Source organism: Anopheles coustani, unplaced genomic scaffold (assembly GCF_943734705.1).
Source record: "Anopheles coustani unplaced genomic scaffold, idAnoCousDA_361_x.2 U_95, whole genome shotgun sequence".
Classification (NCBI taxonomy): domain Eukaryota; kingdom Metazoa; phylum Arthropoda; class Insecta; order Diptera; family Culicidae; genus Anopheles; species Anopheles coustani.
The window spans coordinates 15,658-35,213 of NW_026525308.1; the positions used below are offsets into that span (position 1 = coordinate 15,658).

General features: G+C 38.4%; 1 protein-coding gene across 1 annotated transcript; it reads left to right on the plus strand.

Moving 5' to 3' along the window:
• The first annotated feature begins 884 nt into the window (after positions 1 to 884).
• LOC131271165 (uncharacterized) lies at positions 885 to 1,544 on the plus strand. Its single transcript, XM_058272554.1, has one exon. It carries the CDS (start codon positions 885 to 887, stop codon positions 1,542 to 1,544), a length of 660 nt encoding a protein of 219 aa, XP_058128537.1.
• Positions 1,545 to 19,556: the final 18,012 nt, after the last annotated feature.

A 19,556-nucleotide genomic window follows, 5' to 3' on the forward strand; every position in this document is an offset into this window, starting at 1 on the left:
TAGAAGGTCGTGCTTTCCACATTCGTACGGATCATAAACCGCTAACATATGCCTTCCAGCAGAAGCAGCAGGACACCTCTCCACGCAGAGCACGGCATTTGGATTACCTCGGGCAATTTACCACGGATATTCGTCACGTAGCAGGAGAACAGAACACCACGGCCGACCTTTTATCACGCATCGAGGTGATACAAGTAAGCCCTACTATTGATTTTGAAAAGATGGCAGAGGAACAAGACCGCGACACTGAACTGGCAGACATAATCAGTGGCAAGATAGTTTCCGACCTTTGCCTACGGAAAACACAGATCCCCGGAAGCACTAAGTCTCTTTACGCCGATTGCCCTACTGGAATAATCCGACCATACGTACCTAAGCCATTTCAGCCGCAAGTTATGCATGCCGTCCACGATTTGAGTCACCCAGGAGCCAGAGCCACCGCAAAACTGTTAACGGAGCGATTCGTTTGGCGAGGCATCAAGCGGGATGCTCAACAATTCGTAAAAACCTGCGTGGCATGCCAACAAGCCAAAGTCATACGTCACACCAAGAGCCCTCTGCAAACATACCCAGCGACGACAGCCCGATTTTCACACATAAACGTCGATATCATTGGACCTTTTCCGGTGAGCAACGGTCAACGGTATTGCCTGACCATAATCGATCGTTTCACGCGTTGGCCAGAAGCAGTTCCTATACCAGACATAACAGCCGCAACTGTTGTCTCAGCCCTCCTGTACCACTGGATCTCGCGTTTTGGCGTCCCTTCCTACATAACCACTGATCAAGGAAGACAATTCGAGTCAGGCCTGTTCAGTGAGTTGACACGGACCCTTGGAACGCGGCACATCCGGACAACGGCATACCATCCACAAGCAAACGGGATGGTTGAGCGTTGGCACCGCACCCTCAAAGCAGCAATTGTTTGCAAAGACACAACCAGGTGGAGCGAACACTTACCACTTATCCTGCTAGGCCTACGGACTACCTTCAAGAGCGACATCCAAGCATCACCCGCCGAATTGGTGTACGGAACTACGCTGAGGATTCCCGCCGAGTTCCTAGTTGAAGAGTCCCGGTCAGCTGCAGCTGATCAATCGGACTTTGCCAGGACGCTCCGGGAAGGGATGAGCCACATTCGCCCGCCAAATACCTCGTGGCACGCTGACAACCCTACCTTCATCCACGCCGACCTAAGCAAGTGTAGCCATGTATTCATACGTAACGACACCGTCCGCCCTGCACTAACCACACCATACCATGGTCCGTACCCGGTAATTAATCGTAAATCGAAGTCTTTTCAGGTTCGACTCAACGATCGACCTTCATGGGTCTCCGTGGATCGCCTGAAACCAGCGTACATCGCCAACGATTCGAGTAGTACTCCGCAACCTACCAACTTCCAACGGGACTCTTCGCCCTTACCGATGCTACAACAGAAGACCACATCCAATGCGGCAGCGACTCCAGCCACAGAGCAGAAAACACCGACCGTTGTTACCAGATCGCAACGGAAGGTCATCATCCCTGCGCGATACCGGTAACTCCGCTCTAGGAGGGGAGTACTGTGGCGACCTTGGTGCGCGAGCACCTTAGTAAAGTTAGTAGCCTCGGGCAACTGAGCTACTAACTGTACTAAAACAAACCAACTAGCCGACTCGCTCTAGCGCGTAAGAGCGAGTCCACCCGAGCGCTCCCGAGGACACCGGTCAGACCCCATTGTCGCAAGGAGCGTACAGCTTTCTTCCTTCTGCAGCATCCCCAGTGATCGGACGTCGAAATACACGCTGAACCGCGCCGCACCGACTAACTGTACGATAATCTTGTAATCCCGCGAAATCCGCGCCGCACCGATAACTGTACGATAATCCTGTGATCTCGAAATATAAAATAGCACCGACCCCGGTCGGCTAAAGCTAAACACCATTTTGCATCGTCTCATTCTCTTTAAAGTCACCTTAAGCACCTTCTAAACACCCTTTTGCATCGTCTCATTCTCTTTAAAGTCACTTTAAGCACCTTCTAAACACCCTTTTGCATCGTCTCATTCTCTTTAAAGTCACTTTAAGCACCTTCTAAACACCATTTTGCATCGTCTCATTCTCTTTAAAGTGACTTTAAGCACCTTCTAAACCTCATTTTGCATCGTCTCATTCTCTTTAAAGTCACTTTAAGCACCTTCTAAACACCATTTTGCATCGTCTCATTCTCTTTAAAGTCACCTTAAGCACCTTCTAAACCTCATTTTGCATCGTCTCATTCTCTTTAAAGTCACCTTAAGCACCTTCTAAACACCATTTTGCATCGTCTCATTCTCTTTAAAGTCACCTTAAGCACCTTCTAAACACCATTTTGCATCGTCTCATTCTCTTTAAAGTCACTTTAAGCACCTTCTAAACCTCATTTTGCATCGTCTCATTCTCTTTAAAGTCACTTTAAGCACCTTCTAAACACCATTTTGCATCGTCTCATTCTCTTTAAAGTCACCTTAAGCACCTTCTAAACCTCATTTTGCATCGTCTCATTCTCTTTAAAGTCACCTTAAGCACCTTCTAAACACCATTTTGCATCGTCTCATTCTCTTTAAAGTCACCTTAAGCACCTTCTAAACACCATTTTGCATCGTCTCATTCTCTTTAAAGTCACTTTAAGCACCTTCTAAACCTCATTTTGCATCGTCTCATTCTCTTTAAAGTCACTTTAAGCACCTTCTAAACACCATTTTGCATCGTCTCATTCTCTTTAAAGTCACCTTAAGCACCTTCTAAACCTCATTTTGCATCGTCTCATTCTCTTTAAAGTCACCTTAAGCACCTTCTAAACACCATTTTGCATCGTCTCATTCTCTTTAAAGTCACCTTAAGCACCTTCTAAACCTCATTTTGCATCGTCTCATTCTCTTTAAAGTCACTTTAAGCACCTTCTAAACCTCATTTTGCATCGTCTCATTCTCTTTAAAGTCACCTTAAGCACCTTCTAAACACCATTTTGCATCGTCTCATTCTCTTTAAAGTCACCTTAAGCACCTTCTAAACCTCATTTTGCATCGTCTCATTCTCTTTAAAGTCACTTTAAGCACCTTCTAAACCTCATTTTGCATCGTCTCATTCTCTTTAAAGTCACTTTAAGCACCTTCTAAACCTCATTTTGCATCGTCTCATTCTCTTTAAAGTAACCTTAAGCACCTTCTAAACACCATTTTGCATCGTCTCATTCTCTTTAAAGTAACCCTAAGCACCTTCTAAACCTCATTTTGCATCGTCTCATTCTCTTTAAAGTCACCTTAAGCACCTTCTAAACCTCATTTTGCATCGTCTCATTCTCTTTAAAGTCACTTTAAGCACCTTCTAAACACCATTTTGCATCGTCTCATTCTCTTTAAAGTCACTTTAAGCACCTTCTAAACCTCATTTTGCATCGTCTCATTCTCTTTAAAGTAACCTTAAGCACCTTCTAAACACCATTTTGCATCGTCTCATTCTCTTTAAAGTCACCTTAAGCACCTTCTAAACACCATTTTGCATCGTCTCATTCTCTTTAAAGTCACCTTAAGCACCTTCTAAACCTCATTTTGCATCGTCTCATTCTCTTTAAAGTCACTTTAAGCACCTTCTAAACCTCATTTTGCATCGTCTCATTCTCTTTAAAGTAACCTTAAGCACCTTCTAAACACCATTTTGCATCGTCTCATTCTCTTTAAAGTCACCTTAAGCACCTTCTAAACACCATTTTGCATCGTCTCATTCTCTTTAAAGTCACCTTAAGCACCTTCTAAACACCATTTTGCATCGTCTCATTCTCTTTAAAGTCACCTTAAGCACCTTCTAAACACCATTTTGCATCGTCTCATTCTCTTTAAAGTCACCTTAAGCACATTCTAAACCTCATTTTGCATCGTCTCATTCTCTTTAAAGTAACCTTAAGCACCTTCTAAACACCATTTTGCATCGTCTCATTCTCTTTAAAGTAACCCTAAGCACCTTCTAAACCTCATTTTGCATCGTCTCATTCTCTTTAAAGTCACCTTAAGCACCTTCTAAACCTCATTTTGCATCGTCTCATTCTCTTTAAAGTCACCTTAAGCACCTTCTAAACCTCATTTTGCATCGTCTCATTCTCTTTAAAGTCACCTTAAGCACCTTCTAAACACCATTTTGCATCGTCTCATTCTCTTTAAAGTCACCTTAAGCACCTTCTAAACACCATTTTGCATCGTCTCATTCTCTTTAAAGTCACTTTAAGCACCTTCTAAACCTCATTTTGCATCGTCTCATTCTCTTTAAAGTCACTTTAAGCACCTTCTAAACCTCATTTTGCATCGTCTCATTCTCTTTAAAGTCACCTTAAGCACCTTCTAAACACCATTTTGCATCGTCTCATTCTCTTTAAAGTCACCTTAAGCACCTTCTAAACCTCATTTTGCATCGTCTCATTCTCTTTAAAGTCACCTTAAGCACCTTCTAAACACCATTTTGCATCGTCTCATTCTCTTTAAAGTCACCTTAAGCACCTTCTAAACACCCTTTTGCATCGTCTCATTCTCTTTAAAGTCACTTTAAGCACCTTCTAAACCTCATTTTGCATCGTCTCATTCTCTTTAAAGTCACCTTAAGCACCTTCTAAACACCATTTTGCATCGTCTCATTCTCTTTAAAGTCACCTTAAGCACCTTCTAAACCTCATTTTGCATCGTCTCATTCTCTTTAAAGTCACCTTAAGCACCTTCTAAACCTCATTTTGCATCGTCCAATTCTCTTTAAAGTAACCTTAAGCACCTTCTAAACACCATTTTGCATCGTCTCATTCTCTTTAAAGTCACCTTAAGCACCTTCTAAACACCCTTTTGCATCGTCTCATTCTCTTTAAAGTCACTTTAAGCACCTTCTAAACACCCTTTTGCATCGTCTCATTCTCTTTAAAGTCACTTTAAGCACCTTCTAAACACCATTTTGCATCGTCTCATTCTCTTTAAAGTCACTTTAAGCACCTTCTAAACCTCATTTTGCATCGTCTCATTCTCTTTAAAGTCACCTTAAGCACCTTCTAAACACCATTTTGCATCGTCTCATTCTCTTTAAAGTCACTTTAAGCACCTTCTAAACACCATTTTGCATCGTCTCATTCTCTTTAAAGTCACCTTAAGCACCTTCTAAACACCATTTTGCATCGTCTCATTCTCTTTAAAGTAACCTTAAGCACCTTCTAAACCTCATTTTGCATCGTCTCATTCTCTTTAAAGTCACCTTAAGCACCTTCTAAACACCATTTTGCATCGTCTCATTCTCTTTAAAGTCACCTTAAGCACCTTCTAAACACCATTTTGCATCGTCTCATTCTCTTTAAAGTCACTTTAAGCACCTTCTAAACACCATTTTGCATCGTCTCATTCTCTTTAAAGTCACTTTAAGCACCTTCTAAACCTCATTTTGCATCGTCTCATTCTCTTTAAAGTAACCTTAAGCACCTTCTAAACACCATTTTGCATCGTCTCATTCTCTTTAAAGTCACCTTAAGCACCTTCTAAACCTCATTTTGCATCGTCTCATTCTCTTTAAAGTCACTTTAAGCACCTTCTAAACCTCATTTTGCATCGTCTCATTCTCTTTAAAGTCACTTTAAGCACCTTCTAAACACCATTTTGCATCGTCTCATTCTCTTTAAAGTCGCTTTAAGCACCTTCTAAACCTCATTTTGCATCGTCTCATTCTCTTTAAAGTAACCTTAAGCACCTTCTAAACCTCATTTTGCATCGTCTCATTCTCTTTAAAGTCACCTTAAGCACCTTCTAAACACCATTTTGCATTGTCTCATTCTCTTTAAAGTCACCTTAAGCACCTTCTAAACCTCATTTTGCATCGTCTCATTCTCTTTAAAGTCACCTTAAGCACCTTCTAAACACCATTTTGCATCGTCTCATTCTCTTTAAAGTCACCTTAAGCACCTTCTAAACACCATTTTGCATCGTCTCATTCTCTTTAAAGTCACCTTAAGCACCTTCTAAACCTCATTTTGCATCGTCTCATTCTCTTTAAAGTCACCTTAAGCACCTTCTAAACACCATTTTGCATCGTCTCATTCTCTTTAAAGTCACTTTAAGCACCTTCTAAACACCATTTTGCATCGTCTCATTCTCTTTAAAGTCACTTTAAGCACCTTCTAAACACCATTTTGCATCGTCTCATTCTCTTTAAAGTCACCTTAAGCACCTTCTAAACCTCATTTTGCATCGTCTCATTCTCTTTAAAGTCACCTTAAGCACCTTCTAAACACCATTTTGCATCGTCTCATTCTCTTTAAAGTAACCTTAAGCACCTTCTAAACACCATTTTGCATCGTCTCATTCTCTTTAAAGTCACCTTAAGCACCTTCTAAACCTCATTTTGCATCGTCTCATTCTCTTTAAAGTCACCTTAAGCACCTTCTAAACCTCATTTTGCATCGTCTCATTCTCTTTAAAGTCACCTTAAGCACCTTCTAAACCTCATTTTGCATCGTCTCATTCTCTTTAAAGTCACCTTAAGCACCTTCTAAACACCATTTTGCATCGTCTCATTCTCTTTAAAGTCACTTTAAGCACCTTCTAAACACCATCTTGCATCGTCTCATTCTCTTTAAAGTCACTTTAAGCACCTTCTAAACACCATTTTGCATCGTCTCATTCTCTTTAAAGTAACCTTAAGCACCTTCTAAACCTCATTTTGCATCGTCTCATTCTCTTTAAAGTCACTTTAAGCACCTTCTAAACACCATTTTGCATCGTCTCATTCTCTTTAAAGTCACCTTAAGCACCTTCTAAACACCATTTTGCATCGTCTCATTCTCTTTAAAGTCACCTTAAGCACCTTCTAAACCTCATTTTGCATCGTCTCATTCTCTTTAAAGTCACCTTAAGCACCTTCTAAACACCATTTTGCATCGTCTCATTCTCTTTAAAGTCACCTTAAGCACCTTCTAAACCTCATTTTGCATCGTCTCATTCTCTTTAAAGTAACCTTAAGCACCTTCTAAACACCATTTTGCATCGTCTCATTCTCTTTAAAGTCACCTTAAGCACCTTCTAAACACCATTTTGCATCGTCTCATTCTCTTTAAAGTCACCTTAAGCACCTTCTAAACACCATTTTGCATCGTCTCATTCTCTTTAAAGCCACCTTAAGCACCTTCTAAACACCATTTTGCATCGTCTCATTCTCTTTAAAGTAACCTTAAGCACCTTCTAAACACCATTTTGCATCGTCTCATTCTCTTTAAAGTCACTTTAAGCACCTTCTAAACCTCATTTTGCATCGTCTCATTCTCTTTAAAGTCACCTTAAGCACCTTCTAAACACCATTTTGCATCGTCTCATTCTCTTTAAAGTCACCTTAAGCACCTTCTAAACCTCATTTTGCATCGTCTCATTCTCTTTAAAGTAACCTTAAGCACCTTCTAAACACCATTTTGCATCGTCTCATTCTCTTTAAAGTCACCTTAAGCACCTTCTAAACACCATTTTGCATCGTCTCATTCTCTTTAAAGTCACCTTAAGCACCTTCTAAACACCATTTTGCATCGTCTCATTCTCTTTAAAGTCACCTTAAGCACCTTCTAAACACCATTTTGCATCGTCTCATTCTCTTTAAAGTCACCTTAAGCACCTTCTAAACACCATTTTGCATCGTCTCATTCTCTTTAAAGTCACCTTAAGCACCTTCTAAACACCATTTTGCATCGTCTCATTCTCTTTAAAGTCACCTTAAGCACCTTCTAAACACCATTTTGCATCGTCTCATTCTCTTTAAAGTCACTTTAAGCACCTTCTAAACCTCATTTTGCATCGTCTCATTCTCTTTAAAGTCACCTTAAGCACCTTCTAAACACCATTTTGCATCGTCTCATTCTCTTTAAAGTCACCTTAAGCACCTTCTAAACCTCATTTTGCATCGTCTCATTCTCTTTAAAGTAACCTTAAGCACCTTCTAAACACCATTTTGCATCGTCTCATTCTCTTTAAAGTCACTTTAAGCACCTTCTAAACCTCATTTTGCATCGTCTCATTCTCTTTAATGTAACCTTAAGCACCTTCTAAACCTCATTTTGCATCGTCTCATTCTCTTTAAAGTAACCTTAAGCACCTTCTAAACACCATTTTGCATCGTCTCATTCTCTTTAAAGTCACTTTAAGCACCTTCTAAACCTCATTTTGCATCGTCTCATTCTCTTTAAAGTCACTTTAAGCACCTTCTAAACACCATTTTGCATCGTCTCATTCTCTTTAAAGTCACCTTAAGCACCTTCTAAACACCATTTTGCATCGTCTCATTCTCTTTAAAGTCACTTTAAGCACCTTCTAAACCTCATTTTGCATCGTCTCATTCTCTTTAAAGTCACTTTAAGCACCTTCTAAACCTCATTTTGCATCGTCTCATTCTCTTTAAAGTCACTTTAAGCACCTTCTAAACACCATTTTGCATCGTCTCATTCTCTTTAAAGTCACTTTAAGCACCTTCTAAACACCATTTTGCATCGTCTCATTCTCTTTAAAGTAACCTTAAGCACCTTCTAAACACCATTTTGCATCGTCTCATTCTCTTTAAAGTCACCTTAAGCACCTTCTAAACACCATTTTGCATCGTCTCATTCTCTTTAAAGTCACTTTAAGCACCTTCTAAACCTCATTTTGCATCTTCTCATTCTCTTTAAAGTCACCTTAAGCACCTTCTAAACACCATTTTGCATCGTCTCATTCTCTTTAAAGTCGCCTTAAGCACCTTCTAAACACCATTTTGCATCGTCTCATTCTCTTTAAAGTAACCTTAAGCACCTTCTAAACACCATTTTGCATCGTCTCATTCTCTTTAAAGTCACCTTAAGCACCTTCTAAACACCATTTTGCATCGTCTCATTCTCTTTAAAGTCACCTTAAGCACCTTCTAAACACCATTTTGCATCGTCTCATTCTCTTTAAAGTCACCTTAAGCACCTTCTAAACACCATTTTGCATCGTCTCATTCTCTTTAAAGTCACTTTAAGCACCTTCTAAACCTCATTTTTCATCGTCTCATTCTCTTTAAAGTCACCTTAAGCACCTTCTAAACCTCATTTTGCATCGTCTCATTCTCTTTAAAGTCACTTTAAGCACCTTCTAAACCTCATTTTGCATCGTCTCATTCTCTTTAAAGTCACTTTAAGCACCTTCTAAACACCATTTTGCATCGTCTCATTCTCTTTAAAGTAACCTTAAGCACCTTCTAAACCTCATTTTGCATCGTCTCATTCTCTTTAAAGTCACTTTAAGCACCTTCTAAACCTCATTTTGCATCGTCTCATTCTCTTTAAAGTCACTTTAAGCACCTTCTAAACACCATTTTGCATCGTCTCATTCTCTTTAAAGTAACCTTAAGCACCTTCTAAACACCATTTTGCATCGTCTCATTCTCTTTAAAGTCACCTTAAGCACCTTCTAAACACCATTTTGCATCGTCTCATTCTCTTTAAAGTCACCTTAAGCACCTTCTAAACACCATTTTGCATCGTCTCATTCTCTTTAAAGTCACTTTAAGCACCTTCTAAACACCATTTTGCATCGTCTCATTCTCTTTAAAGTAACCTTAAGCACCTTCTTAACCTCATTTTGCATCGTCTCATTCTCTTTAAAGTCACTTTAAGCACCTTCTAAACACCATTTTGCATCGTCTCATTCTCTTTAAAGTCACCTTAAGCACCTTCTAAACCTCATTTTGCATCGTCTCATTCTCTTTAAAGTCACCTTAAGCACCTTCTAAACACCATTTTGCATCGTCTCATTCTCTTTAAAGTCACCTTAAGCACCTTCTAAACACCCTTTTGCATCGTCTCATTCTCTTTAAAGTCACTTTAAGCACCTTCTAAACCTCATTTTGCATCGTCTCATTCTCTTTAAAGTCACCTTAAGCACCTTCTAAACACCATTTTGCATCGTCTCATTCTCTTTAAAGTCACCTTAAGCACCTTCTAAACCTCATTTTGCATCGTCTCATTCTCTTTAAAGTCACCTTAAGCACCTTCTAAACCTCATTTTGCATCGTCTCATTCTCTTTAAAGTAACCTTAAGCACCTTCTAAACACCATTTTGCATCGTCTCATTCTCTTTAAAGTCACCTTAAGCACCTTCTAAACACCCTTTTGCATCGTCTCATTCTCTTTAAAGTCACTTTAAGCACCTTCTAAACACCCTTTTGCATCGTCTCATTCTCTTTAAAGTCACTTTAAGCACCTTCTAAACACCATTTTGCATCGTCTCATTCTCTTTAAAGTCACTTTAAGCACCTTCTAAACCTCATTTTGCATCGTCTCATTCTCTTTAAAGTCACTTTAAGCACCTTCTAAACACCATTTTGCATCGTCTCATTCTCTTTAAAGTCACTTTAAGCACCTTCTAAACACCATTTTGCATCGTCTCATTCTCTTTAAAGTCACCTTAAGCACCTTCTAAACACCATTTTGCATCGTCTCATTCTCTTTAAAGTAACCTTAAGCACCTTCTAAACCTCATTTTGCATCGTCTCATTCTCTTTAAAGTCACCTTAAGCACCTTCTAAACACCATTTTGCATCGTCTCATTCTCTTTAAAGTCACCTTAAGCACCTTCTAAACACCATTTTGCATCGTCTCATTCTCTTTAAAGTCACTTTAAGCACCTTCTAAACACCATTTTGCATCGTCTCATTCTCTTTAAAGTCACTTTAAGCACCTTCTAAACCTCATTTTGCATCGTCTCATTCTCTTTAAAGTAACCTTAAGCACCTTCTAAACACCATTTTGCATCGTCTCATTCTCTTTAAAGTCACCTTAAGCACCTTCTAAACCTCATTTTGCATCGTCTCATTCTCTTTAAAGTCACTTTAAGCACCTTCTAAACCTCATTTTGCATCGTCTCATTCTCTTTAAAGTCACTTTAAGCACCTTCTAAACACCATTTTGCATCGTCTCATTCTCTTTAAAGTCACTTTAAGCACCTTCTAAACCTCATTTTGCATCGTCTCATTCTCTTTAAAGTAACCTTAAGCACCTTCTAAACCTCATTTTGCATCGTCTCATTCTCTTTAAAGTCACCTTAAGCACCTTCTAAACACCATTTTGCATTGTCTCATTCTCTTTAAAGTCACCTTAAGCACCTTCTAAACCTCATTTTGCATCGTCTCATTCTCTTTAAAGTCACCTTAAGCACCTTCTAAACACCATTTTGCATCGTCTCATTCTCTTAAAGTCACCTTAAGCACCTTCTAAACACCATTTTGCATCGTCTCATTCTCTTTAAAGTCACCTTAAGCACCTTCTAAACCTCATTTTGCATCGTCTCATTCTCTTTAAAGTCACCTTAAGCACCTTCTAAACACCATTTTGCATCGTCTCATTCTCTTTAAAGTCACCTTAAGCACCTTCTAAACACCATTTTGCATCGTCTCATTCTCTTTAAAGTCACTTTAAGCACCTTCTAAACACCATTTTGCATCGTCTCATTCTCTTTAAAGTCACCTTAAGCACCTTCTAAACCTCATTTTGCATCGTCTCATTCTCTTTAAAGTCACCTTAAGCACCTTCTAAACACCATTTTGCATCGTCTCATTCTCTTTAAAGTAACCTTAAGCACCTTCTAAACACCATTTTGCATCGTCTCATTCTCTTTAAAGTCACCTTAAGCACCTTCTAAACCTCATTTTGCATCGTCTCATTCTCTTTAAAGTCACCTTAAGCACCTTCTAAACCTCATTTTGCATCGTCTCATTCTCTTTAAAGTCACCTTAAGCACCTTCTAAACCTCATTTTGCATCGTCTCATTCTCTTTAAAGTCACCTTAAGCACCTTCTAAACACCATTTTGCATCGTCTCATTCTCTTTAAAGTCACTTTAAGCACCTTCTAAACACCATTTTGCATCGTCTCATTCTCTTTAAAGTCACTTTAAGCACCTTCTAAACACCATTTTGCATCGTCTCATTCTCTTTAAAGTAACCTTAAGCACCTTCTAAACCTCATTTTGCATCGTCTCATTCTCTTTAAAGTCACTTTAAGCACCTTCTAAACACCATTTTGCATCGTCTCATTCTCTTTAAAGTCACCTTAAGCACCTTCTAAACACCATTTTGCATCGTCTCATTCTCTTTAAAGTCACCTTAAGCACCTTCTAAACCTCATTTTGCATCGTCTCATTCTCTTTAAAGTCACCTTAAGCACCTTCTAAACACCATTTTGCATCGTCTCATTCTCTTTAAAGTCACCTTAAGCACCTTCTAAACCTCATTTTGCATCGTCTCATTCTCTTTAAAGTAACCTTAAGCACCTTCTAAACACCATTTTGCATCGTCTCATTCTCTTTAAAGTCACCTTAAGCACCTTCTAAACACCATTTTGCATCGTCTCATTCTCTTTAAAGTCACCTTAAGCACCTTCTAAACACCATTTTGCATCGTCTCATTCTCTTTAAAGTCACCTTAAGCACCTTCTAAACACCATTTTGCATCGTCTCATTCTCTTTAAAGTAACCTTAAGCACCTTCTAAACACCATTTTGCATCGTCTCATTCTCTTTAAAGTCACTTTAAGCACCTTCTAAACCTCATTTTGCATCGTCTCATTCTCTTTAAAGTCACCTTAAGCACCTTCTAAACACCATTTTGCATCGTCTCATTCTCTTTAAAGTCACCTTAAGCACCTTCTAAACCTCATTTTGCATCGTCTCATTCTCTTTAAAGTCACCTTAAGCACCTTCTAAACACCATTTTGCATCGTCTCATTCTCTTTCTTTAAAGTCACCTTAAGCACCTTCTAAACACCATTTTGCATCGTCTCATTCTCTTTAAAGTCACCTTAAGCACCTTCTAAACCTCATTTTGCATCGTCTCATTCTCTTTAAAGTAACCTTAAGCACCTTCTAAACACCATTTTGCATCGTCTCATTCTCTTTAAAGTCACCTTAAGCACCTTCTAAACACCATTTTGCATCGTCTCATTCTCTTTAAAGTCACTTTAAGCACCTTCTAAACCTCATTTTGCATCGTCTCATTCTCTTTAAAGTCACCTTAAGCACCTTCTAAACACCATTTTGCATCGTCTCATTCTCTTTAAAGTCACCTTAAGCACCTTCTAAACCTCATTTTGCATCGTCTCATTCTCTTTAAAGTAACCTTAAGCACCTTCTAAACACCATTTTGCATCGTCTCATTCTCTTTAAAGTCACTTTAAGCACCTTCTAAACCTCATTTTGCATCGTCTCATTCTCTTTAATGTAACCTTAAGCACCTTCTAAACCTCATTTTGCATCGTCTCATTCTCTTTAAAGTCACCTTAAGCACCTTCTAAACACCATTTTGCATCGTCTCATTCTCTTTAAAGTCACTTTAAGCACCTTCTAAACCTCATTTTGCATCGTCTCATTCTCTTTAAAGTCACTTTAAGCACCTTCTAAACACCATTTTGCATCGTCTCATTCTCTTTAAAGTCACCTTAAGCACCTTCTAAACACCATTTTGCATCGTCTCATTCTCTTTAAAGTCACTTAAGCACCTTCTAAACCTCATTTTGCATCGTCTCATTCTCTTTTAAAGTCACTTTAAGCACCTTCTAACCCCTCATTTTGCATCGTCTCATTCTCTTTAAAGTCACTTTAAGCACCTTCTAAACACCATTTTGCATCGTCTCATTCTCTTTAAAGTCACCTTAAGCACCTTCTAAACCTCATTTTGCATCGTCTCATTCTCTTTAAAGTAACCTTAAGCACCTTCTAAACACCATTTTGCATCGTCTCATTCTCTTTAAAGTCACCTTAAGCACCTTCTAAACACCATATTGCATCGTCTCATTCTCTTTAAAGTCACCTTAAGCACCTTCTAAACCTCATTTTGCATCGTCTCATTCTCTTTAAAGTAACCTTAAGCACCTTCTAAACACCATTTTGCATCGTCTCATTCTCTTAAGGTGACTTTAAAGCACCTTCTAAACCTCATTTTGCATCGTCTCATTCTCTTTAATGTAACCTTAAGCACCTTCTAAACCTCATTTTGCATCGTCTCATTCTCTTAAAGTCACCTTAAGCACCTTCTAAACACCATTTTGCATCGTCTCATTCTCTTTAAAGTAACCTTAAGCACCTTCTAAACACCATTTTGCATCGTCTCATTCTCTTTAAAGTCACCTTAAGCACCTTCTAAACACCATTCATGCATCGTCTCATTCTCTTTAAAGTCACCTTGAGCACCTTCTAAAACACCATTTTGCATCGTCTCATTCTCTTTAAAGTCACCTTAAGCACCTTCTAAACCTCATTTTGCATCGTCTCATTCTCTTTAAAGTCACTTTAAGCACCTTCTAAACCTCATTTTGCATCGTCTCATTCTCTTTAAAGTCACCTTAAGCACCTTCTAAACACCATTTTGCATCGTCTCATTCTCTTTAAAGTCACTTTAAGCACCTTCTAAACCTCATTTTGCATCGTCTCATTCTCTTTAAAGTAACCTTAAGCACCTTCTAAACCTCATTTTGCATCGTCTCATTCTCTTTAAAGTCACCTTAAGCACCTTCTAAACACCATTTTGCATCGTCTCATTCTCTTTAAAGGTCACTTTAAGCACCTTCTAAACCTCATTTTGCATCGTCTCATTCTCTTTAAAGTCACTTTAAGCACCTTCTAAACACCATTTTGCATCGTCTCATTCTCTTTAAAGTCACCTTAAGCACCTTCTAAACACCATTTTGCATCGTCTCATTCTCTTTAAAGTCACTTTAAAGAACCTTCTAAACCTCATTTTTGCATCGTCTCATTCTCTTTAAAGTCACTTTAAGCACCTTCTAAACCTCATTTTGCATCGTCTCATTCTCTTTAAAGTCACTTTAAGCACCTTCTAAACACCATTTTGCATCGTCTCATTCTCTTTAAAGTCACTTTAAGCACCTTCTAAACACCATTTTGCATCGTCTCATTCTCTTTAAAGTCACTTTAAGCACCTTCTAAACACCATTTTGCATCGTCTCATTCTCTTTAAAGTCACTTTAAGCACCTTCTAAAACCTCATTTTGCATCGTCTCATTCTCTTTAAAGTCACCTTAAGCACCTTCTAAACACCATTTTGCATCGTCTCATTCTCTTTAAAGTCACTTTAAGCACCTTCTAAACCTCATTTTGCGCATCGTCTCATTCTCTTTAAAGTCACCTTAAGCACCTTCTAAAACACCATTTTGCATCGTCTCATTCTCTTTAAAGTCACCTTAAGCACCTTCTAAACCTCATTTTGCATCGTCTCATTCTCTTTAAAGTCACCTTAAGCACCTTCTAAACACCATTTTGCATCGTCTCATTCTCTTTAAAGTCACTTTAAGCACCTTCTAAACACCATTTTGCATCGTCTCATTCTCTTTAAAGTCACTTTAAGCACCTTCTAAACACCATTTTGCATCGTCTCATTCTCTTTAAAGTCACCTTAAGCACCTTCTAAACCTCATTTTGCATCGTCTCATTCTCTTTAAAGTCACTTAAGCACCTTCTAAACCTCATTTTGCATCGTCTCATTCTCTTTAAAGTCACCTTAAGCACCTTCTAAAACCTCATTTTGCATCGTCTCATTCTCTTTAAAAGTCACCTTAAGCACCTTCTAAACACCATTTTGCATCGTCTCATTCTCTTTAAAGTCACTTTAAGCACCTTCTAAACCTCATTTTGCATCGTCTCATTCTCTTTAAAGTCACTTTAAGCACCTTCTAAACACCATTTTGCATCGTCTCATTCTCTTTTAAGTCACCTTAAGCACCTTCTAAACCTCATTTTTGCATCGTCTCATTCTCTTTAAAGTCAGCTTATAGCACCTTCTAAACACCATTTTGCATCGTCTCATTCTCTTTAAAGTAACCTTAAGCACCTTCTAAACCTCATTTTGCATCGTCTCATTCTCTTTAAAGTCACTTTAAGCACCTTCTAAACCTCATTTTGCATCGTCTCATTCTCTTTAAAGTCACCTTAAGCACCTTCTAAACAACCATTTTGCATCGTCTCATTCTCTTTAAAGTAACCTTAAGCACCTTCTAAACCTCATTTTGCATCGTCTCATTCTCTTTAAAGTAACCTTAAGCACCTTCTAAACACCATTTTGCATCGTCTCATTCTCTTTAAAGTCACCTTAAGCACCTTCTAAACCTCATTTTGCATCGTCTCATTCTCTTTAAAGTCACCTTAAGCACCTTCTAAACACCATTTTGCATCGTCTCATTCTCTTTAAAGTCACCTTAAGCACCTTCTAAACACCATTTTGCATCGTCTCATTCTCTTTAAAGTCACTTTAAGCACCTTCTAAACCTCATTTTGCATCGTCTCATTCTCTTTAAAGTCACTTTAAGCACCTTCTAAACACCATTTTGCATCGTCTCATTCTCTTTAAAGTCACTTTAAGCACCTTCTAAACACCATTTTGCATCGTCTCATTCTCTTTAAAGTCACTTTAAGCACCTTCTAAACACCATTTTGCATCGTCTCATTCTCTTTAAAGTCACCTTAAGCACCTTCTAAACCTCATTTTGCATCGTCTCATTCTCTTTAAAGTCACTTTAAGCACCTTCTAAACCTCATTTTGCATCGTCTCATTCTCTTTAAAGTAACCTTAAGCACCTTCTAAACACCATTTTGCATCGTCTCATTCTCTTTAAAGTCACTTTAAGCACCTTCTAAACCTCATTTTGCATCGTCTCATTCTCTTTAAAGTCACTTTAAGCACCTTCTAAACACCATTTTGCATCGTCTCATTCTCTTTAAAGTCACCTTAAGCACCTTCTAAACACCATTTTGCATCGTCTCATTCTCTTTAAAGTCACCTTAAGCACCTTCTAAACACCATTTTGCATCGTCTCATTCTCTTTAAAGTCACTTTAAGCACCTTCTAAACACCATTTTGCATCGTCTCATTCTCTTTAAAGTCACCTTAAGCACCTTCTAAACCTCATTTTGCATCGTCTCATTCTCTTTAAAGTCACCTTAAGCACCTTCTAAACCTCATTTTGCATCGTCTCATTCTCTTTAAAGTTACCTTAAGCACCTTCTAAACACCATTTTGCATCGTCTCATTCTCTTTAAAGTCACTTTAAGCACCTTCTAAACCTCATTTTGCATCGTCTCATTCTCTTTAAAGTCACCTTAAGCACCTTCTAAACACCATTTTGCATCGTCTCATTCTCTTTAAAGTCACTTTAAGCACCTTCTAAACACCATTTTGCATCGTCTCATTCTCTTTAAAGTCACTTTAAGCACCTTCTAAACACCATTTTGCATCGTCTCATTCTCTTTAAAGTCACCTTAAGCACCTTCTAAACACCATTTTGCATCGTCTCATTCTCTTTAAAGTCACTTTAAGCACCTTCTAAACACCATTTTGCATCGTCTCATTCTCTTTAAAGTCACCTTAAGCACCTTCTAAACACCATTTTGCATCGTCTCATTCTCTTTAAAGTCACCTTAAGCACCTTCTAAACACCATTTTGCATCGTCTCATTCTCTTTAAAGTCACCTTAAGCACCTTCTAAACACCATTTTGCATCGTCTCATTCTCTTTAAAGTCACCTTAAGCACCTTCTAAACCTCATTTTGCATCGTCTCATTCTCTTTAAAGTCACTTTAAGCACCTTCTAAACCTCATTTTGCATCGTCTCATTCTCTTTAAAGTCACTTTAAGCACCTTCTAAACACCATTTTGCATCGTCTCATTCTCTTTAAAGTCACTTTAAGCACCTTCTAAACACCATTTTGCATCGTCTCATTCTCTTTAAAGTCACCTTAAGCACCTTCTAAACCTCATTTTGCATCGTCTCATTCTCTTTAAAGTAACCTTAAGCACCTTCTAAACACCATTTTGCATCGTCTCATTCTCTTTAAAGTCACCTTAAGCACCTTCTATAACCTCATTTTGCATCGTCTCATTCTCTTTAAAGTCACCTTAAGCACCTTCTAAACACCATTTTGCATCGTCTCATTCTCTTTAAAGTCACTTTAATCACCTTCTAAACCTCATTTTGCATCGTCTCATTCTCTTTAAAGTCACCTTAAGCACCTTCTAAACACCATTTTGCATCGTCTCATTCTCTTTAAAGTCACCTTAAGCACCTTCTAAACACCATTTTGCATCGTCTCATTCTCTTTAAAGTCACTTTAAGCACCTTCTAAACCTCATTTTGCATCGTCTCATTCTCTTTAAAGTCACTTTAAGCACCTTCTAAACCTCATTTTGCATCGTCTCATTCTCTTTAAAGTCACCTTAAGCACCTTCTAAACACCATTTTGCATCGTCTCATTCTCTTTAAAGTCACTTTAAGCACCTTCTAAACACCATTTTGCATCGTCTCATTCTCTTTAAAGTAACCTTAAGCACCTTCTAAACACCATTTTGCATCGTCTCATTCTCTTTAAAGTCACTTTAAGCACCTTCTAAACACCATTTTGCATCGTCTCATTCTCTTTAAAGTCACTTTAAGCACCTTCTAAACCTGATTTTGCATCGTCTCATTCTCTTTAAAGTCACCTTAAGCACCTTCTAAACACCATTTTGCATCGTCTCATTCTCTTTAAAGTCACCTTAAGCACCTTCTAAACACCATTTTGCATCGTCTCATTCTCTTTAAAGTCACCTTAAGCACCTTCTAAACACCATTTTGCATCGTCTCATTCTCTTTAAAGTCACTTTAAGCACCTTCTAAACCTCATTTTGCATCGTCTCATTCTCTTTAAAGTCACTTTAAGCACCTTCTAAACACCATTTTGCATCGTCTCATTCTCTTTAAAGTCACCTTTAAGCACCTTCTAAACACCATTTTGCATCGTCTCATTCTCTTTAAAGTCACTTTAAGCACCTTCTAAACACCATTTTGCATCGTCTCATTCTCTTTAAAGTCACCTTAAGCACCTTCTAAACCTCATTTTGCATCGTCTCATTCTCTTTAAAGTCACTTTAAGCACCTTCTAAAACCTCATTTTGCATCGTCTCATTCTCTTTAAAGTAACCTTAAGCACCTTCTAAACACCATTTTGCATCGTCTCATTCTCTTTAAAGTCACTTTAAGCACCTTCTAAACCTCATTTTGCATCGTCTCATTCTCTTTAAAGTCACTTTAAGCACCTTCTAAACACCATTTTGCATCGTCTCATTCTCTTTAAAGTCACCTTAAGCACCTTCTAAACACCAATTTTGCATCGTCTCATTCTCTTTAAAGTCACCTTAAGCACCTTCTAAACACCATTTTGCATCGTCTCATTCTCTTTAAAGTCACTTTAAGCACCTTCTAAACACCATTTTGCATCGTCTCATTCTCTTTAAAGTCACCTTAAGCACCTTCTAAACCTCATTTTGCATCGTCTCATTCTCTTTAAAGTCACCTTAAGCACCTTCTAAACCTCATTTTGCATCGTCTCATTCTCTTTAAAGTCACCTTAAGCACCTTCTAAACACCATTTTGCATCGTCTCATTCTCTTTAAAGTCACTTTAAGCACCTTCTAAACCTCATTTTGCATCGTCTCATTCTCTTTAAAGTGACTTTAAAGCACCTTCTAAACACCATTTTGCATCGTCT